Below are 5,000 nucleotides of genomic sequence, written 5' to 3'. Positions count from 1 at the left end.
ATTTATCATCCTCCATGTCCTGTGTCTTCAGGAAGTATTCACATCCCTTCCTCTTTTACACATTTTGTTATGTTACAGCCTTATTATAAAATCGATATAAAAAAAATCTACACACAATACCCCATAATGACAAAGCAAAACCAGGTTTTTCAAAAATGTTGGCAAATTTATAAAATTAAAAACAGAAATACCTTATTTACATGTATTTATTTTGCCAGATCAGAGGCAGTAAGGATGACCAGGGATGTTCTCTTGATAAGTGCATTAAATTGGACCATTTTCCCATACAGACCCCAAAAAACAAAAAGTATTCAGACCCTTTTCTATGAGACTCAAAATTGAGCTCAGGTGCATCGTGTTTCCATTGACCATCCTTGAGATGTTTCTACAACTTGATTGGAGTCCACCTGTGGTAAATTCAATTGATAAGACATGATTTGGAAAGACACACACCTGTCTATATAAGGTCCCACAGTTGACAGTGCATGTCAGAGCAAAAACCAAGCCATGAGGTTGAGGAATTGCCGTAGAGCTCCGAGACAGGATTGCGTCGAGGCACAGATCTGGAGAAGGGTACCAAAACATTTCTGCAGCATTGAAGTTCCCCAAGAACACAGTGGCCTCCATCATTCTTAAATGGAAGAAGTTTGGAACGACCAAGACTCTTCCTAGAGCTGACCGCCCGGCAAAACTGAGCAATCGGGGGAGAAGGGCCTTGGTCAGGGAGGTGACCAAGAACCCGATGGTCAGTCTGACAGAGCTCCAGAGTTCCTCTGTGGAGATGGGAGAACCTTCCAGAAGGACAACCATCTCTGCAGCACTCCACCAATCAGGCCTTTATGGTAGAGTGGCCAGATGGAAGCCACTCCTCAGTAAAAGGCACATGACAGCCCGCTTGGAGTTTGCCAAAAGGCACCTAAAGGACTCTAAAAACCTGTTTTTGCTTTGTCATTTTGGGGTACTGTGTGTAGATTGATGAGGGGGGAAGAAAACAATTTAATCAATTTTAGAATAAGGCTGTAACGTAACAAAATGCAGAAAAAGTCAATGTGTCTGAAAACTTTCCGAATGCACTGTATTAGTTTAACTATAACTAAAATAAATGAAATACTAAACAGCTTCAGTAGTCAGTTTGTTTGTTTTATTAAGTATTGGTTGGTAATTGTAATATCTTTATTAGTAACATAGGATCATCATTAGTGGCGTTTAATAATACAAGGCTGTACAGTGCTTCTGTCTCAGAAAAACTAATCAATAAAGTTGAACATACAAAACATGTCTGGGTACATACCAATGATTTATATAAACCCCGGATTGCAGATACTGTGAAGCCACCGGTCGGCCATATTGGAACTCCCTAGAAGCAGTCCTCCATAGGAATGAATGGAATTCTACAGTATTTCAATTCAATGTTTTAAGGACAAAATGACATGTATTTATGTATGTTTCTGTTGTTCTAGTGGGGAGAGTAACATAAAATGATACTTTAAGGAAAATGTTTTCATATACACCGAGTAAACAAAACAGAAACGGCTCTTTCCATGACAGACTGACCAGGTGAATCCAGGTGAAAGCTATGATCCCTTATTGATGTCACTTGTTAAATCCTCTTCAATCAGTGTAGATGAATGGGAGGAGACGGGGTTAAAGGACTTTTAAGCCTTGAGACATGGATTGTGTATGTGTGTTATTCAGAGGGTGAAGGGGCAAGACAAAACATTTAAAGTGCCTTTGAACAGGGGTATGGTAGTAGGTGCCATGTTTGTGTCAAGAACTGCAACGCTGCTGGATTTCTTTCCCACACAACAGTTTCCTGTGTGTATCAAGAATCACCACCCAAAGGACATCCAGGTAACTGTGGGAAGCATTGGAGTCAACATGGGGGCCAGCATCCCTGTGAAACGCTTGACACCTTGTAGAGTCCATGTCACAACGAACTGAGGCTGTTCTGAGGACGGACGGACGGACGGCTGCAACTCAATATCAGGAAGGTTTTCCTAATGTTTGATATTCTCAGTGTATTTTTTTTTTACAATTATTTTTTAAATGTTTATCTGTAATAGAATAAACTAGCGTAGACATTAATACATGCATTTATATAGCTTCCAAAATACTTTTTACAACGGTGAGGATATAGATACAGTGGCTTCAAGACGGCCCCCCCCCCCCCCCCCTGTCATATAAATCATTGGTACCAGGACTCTGGACTGGACGAGCCAATAACTGAGACAGACAGACAGACAGACAGACAGACAGACAGACAGACAGACAGACAGACAAAGGCAAACTCCCACAACCCCCATCATCCACTGGTATAAAAACAAGACAAGGCACAACTCTCCACCTGCAAAAAAACCCCCCAAAAAATACACATTTAATTTCCTTTTAATCTACATGTCCCTTTATGTTAGGTACGGTGGCATGCGGCACACACACACACACGCTGAGATGCACAAACATGCTAAGGACTACAGAATGAGCACTGTGCTTTGACTGACTTGTCTGATTATTCAAATCTGCATACTCTATTTCCACACACACACACACACACACACACACACACACACACACACACACACACACACACACACACACACACACACACACACAGAGAGAGAGTGGCATGTGGAAGACTAGGGCTTTCCTTGGTGAGCAGTAAAATATAACTGAGGTGAGGATCTAAGACTGTTATCCCCGTCCCTCTCTCCTCCATCCTTCTCTCTCCTCCCTTCCGGTTTTCTTTCCCGTTCTCCTTGGCTGCATAGGGACTGTTATCCCCGTCCCTCCATCCTTCCGGTTTTCTTTTTAAAGGTCAGGATTCATCCCCGTTCTCCTTGGCTGCATAGGGACTGTTAAGAAGTATGTTTGGACATGTCAAAACAACAGTTATTATAGGTAACCTTGTGGTGAGTTGTGTTCCAGTAGCATCAACACACTAACTTGACTAGAGCACTTCGTCACACGCATCAAATACTATTATTTGACTTTAATCTTTTTGACACAGTACGACCCAAAACGGTGTTCGTAGACACTTAAGAGACAAAATATAACATTTTCATGTCAAATAAACCCCAAAATACTGAACCACCCCAAAATGAAATCCACCTGTAAAAACAATACTGGAAGACAAGGTAGAGACAGAGGCTAGAGTGGCTGTGTATCATGTTTCCTCAACCAATAGGATGGTTGGGTTCAGGTCTGGTGGGCGGAGACTGATGTTCCTTAGCCAACAGGATTGCAAGGTTGAAGCTCGTTGGCCAATAGGATGGTTGGGTTCAGGTCTGGTGGGCGGAGACTAATGTTCCTTAGCCAACAGGATTGCAAGGTTGAAGCTCGTTGGCCAATAGGATGGTTGGGTTCAGGTCTGGCGGGCGGAGATAAGATTCCTTGGCTAATGAGATTGCTCCATTCAGGTCTAGTGCGCAGATATTGAGGTTGCAGTAACCAATAGGATGGCTTGTTTTAGTCCTGGTGGTATTACTTGACCAATTATATATTTTCATTCAGGTCTGGTGGGCGGAGATGAGGTTGCAGTAACCAATTGGATTGCAAGGTGGAGGTTCCTTGGCTAATAGGATCCCTCCATTCAGGTCTGGTGGGCGGAGATGAGGTTGCGTAGCTGTTTGACCACGGTGTCGATGAGTTTCTGTTTGTCTCTCTCGTTCTTCCTGAACTGAGCAAACATGTTGTTCTTACGACTGGTGTCTTTCATCCTGGATGGAGAGGAAGGATGGAGAGAGGGAGGAGAGAGGAAGGATGAACGGAGAGAGGAGAGAGGAGTGTGAGAGGAAGGATGGAGAGAGGGAGGATGGAGAGAAGGATGAGGGAGAGGGAGGAGAGCGAGAGAAGAGAGGGAGGATGAGGGAGAGGGAGGAGAGAAGAAGGATGGATGGAGGAGAGAGGAAGGAGAGAGGAAGGAGAGAGGATGGATGGAGATAAGGATGAGGGATAGGAGGGATGAGGGAGAAAGGATGGAGAGAGGAAGGAAGGATGGAGGGAGGAGAGAGAGGGAGGAGAGAGAGAGAAGAGAGGGAGGATGGAGGGAGGAGAGAGGGAGGATGGAGGGAGGAGAGAGGAAGGAGAGAGGAGAGAGGAAGGAAGATTATCAACATTAGAGCTGATTCAGACTTGTTTACTCATTTCACAGCAAGATGCAGAGTCAATCACTACATTCCAATACACACACACACACACACACACACACACACACACACACACACACACACACACACACACACACACACACACACACACACACCACACACAGACAGAGAGACACAGAGACAGAGAGAGACAGAGAGACACAGAGAGAGAGAGAGAGACAGACAGAGAGAGAGAGAGAGAGAGAGAGAGAGAGAGAGACAGACAGAGAGAGAGAGAGAGAGAGAGAGAGAGGTCTGCAAGGTGGGTGTCACATGAGATGGTGTGCAGCTGCTCTGTCACAGTGCAGTGCTCCACTACAGAGCTCCAGGGGTTTAGGGGGATGGAGAGGCAGACTAACCCCAGCATGGTGCATCCTCTGTGGGAAAACAGACCACCAGGACTGGGCCTCCAACTCATGACTCTCTGACGACCACTGACTCGCTAACGAACATGGTGTGTGTCTGTGTGTGTGTCACTGTGTGTGTGTGTGTGTGTGTGTAACAGTAACACAGTAGACTGATAAGGTGATAGCCATCATCACTATGGATACATAACGGTGTTGTTATAGCCATAAAAAAATCCCATCATTACCACAGACACCCGTCTTATCACCACGGCGATAACAACGCTATCAGTACTACCTGTTTGGGTTTCAGTGTGTCTGGGTGACTATCATCACACACTGACTGCTTCTGTGTTAATGACGCCTCCATTATCTTTACTGGTACGCAAAGCGCACACACACACACACACACACACACACACACACACGAGAACAAACTCTTAACACACAACAACAACAACAAAAATGAATTTCACAACACACAGACAGACATGCAACTTCAGTCCATTGCATA

General features: G+C 44.5%; 1 protein-coding gene across 1 annotated transcript in view; it reads right to left on the bottom strand.

Moving 5' to 3' along the window:
- Window positions 1-1,119: 1,119 nt before the first annotated feature.
- exoc6b (exocyst complex component 6B) overlaps window positions 1,120-5,000 on the bottom strand; it is a gene marked incomplete at its 5' end in the record, with an annotated part of 40,626 nt that continues 36,745 nt past the window's right edge. The window contains 1 exon segment of the mRNA XM_029744561.1: window positions 1,120-3,713. Coding sequence (XP_029600421.1) covers window positions 3,587-3,713 — 127 coding nt within the window.

The sequence above is a fragment of the Salmo trutta genome, unplaced genomic scaffold, assembly GCF_901001165.1.
Source record: "Salmo trutta unplaced genomic scaffold, fSalTru1.1, whole genome shotgun sequence".
Taxonomy (NCBI): Eukaryota; Metazoa; Chordata; class Actinopteri; order Salmoniformes; family Salmonidae; genus Salmo; species Salmo trutta.
Note: the sequence above shows the minus strand (reverse complement) of the source record. Positions and strands in the feature narration are given on the sequence as shown.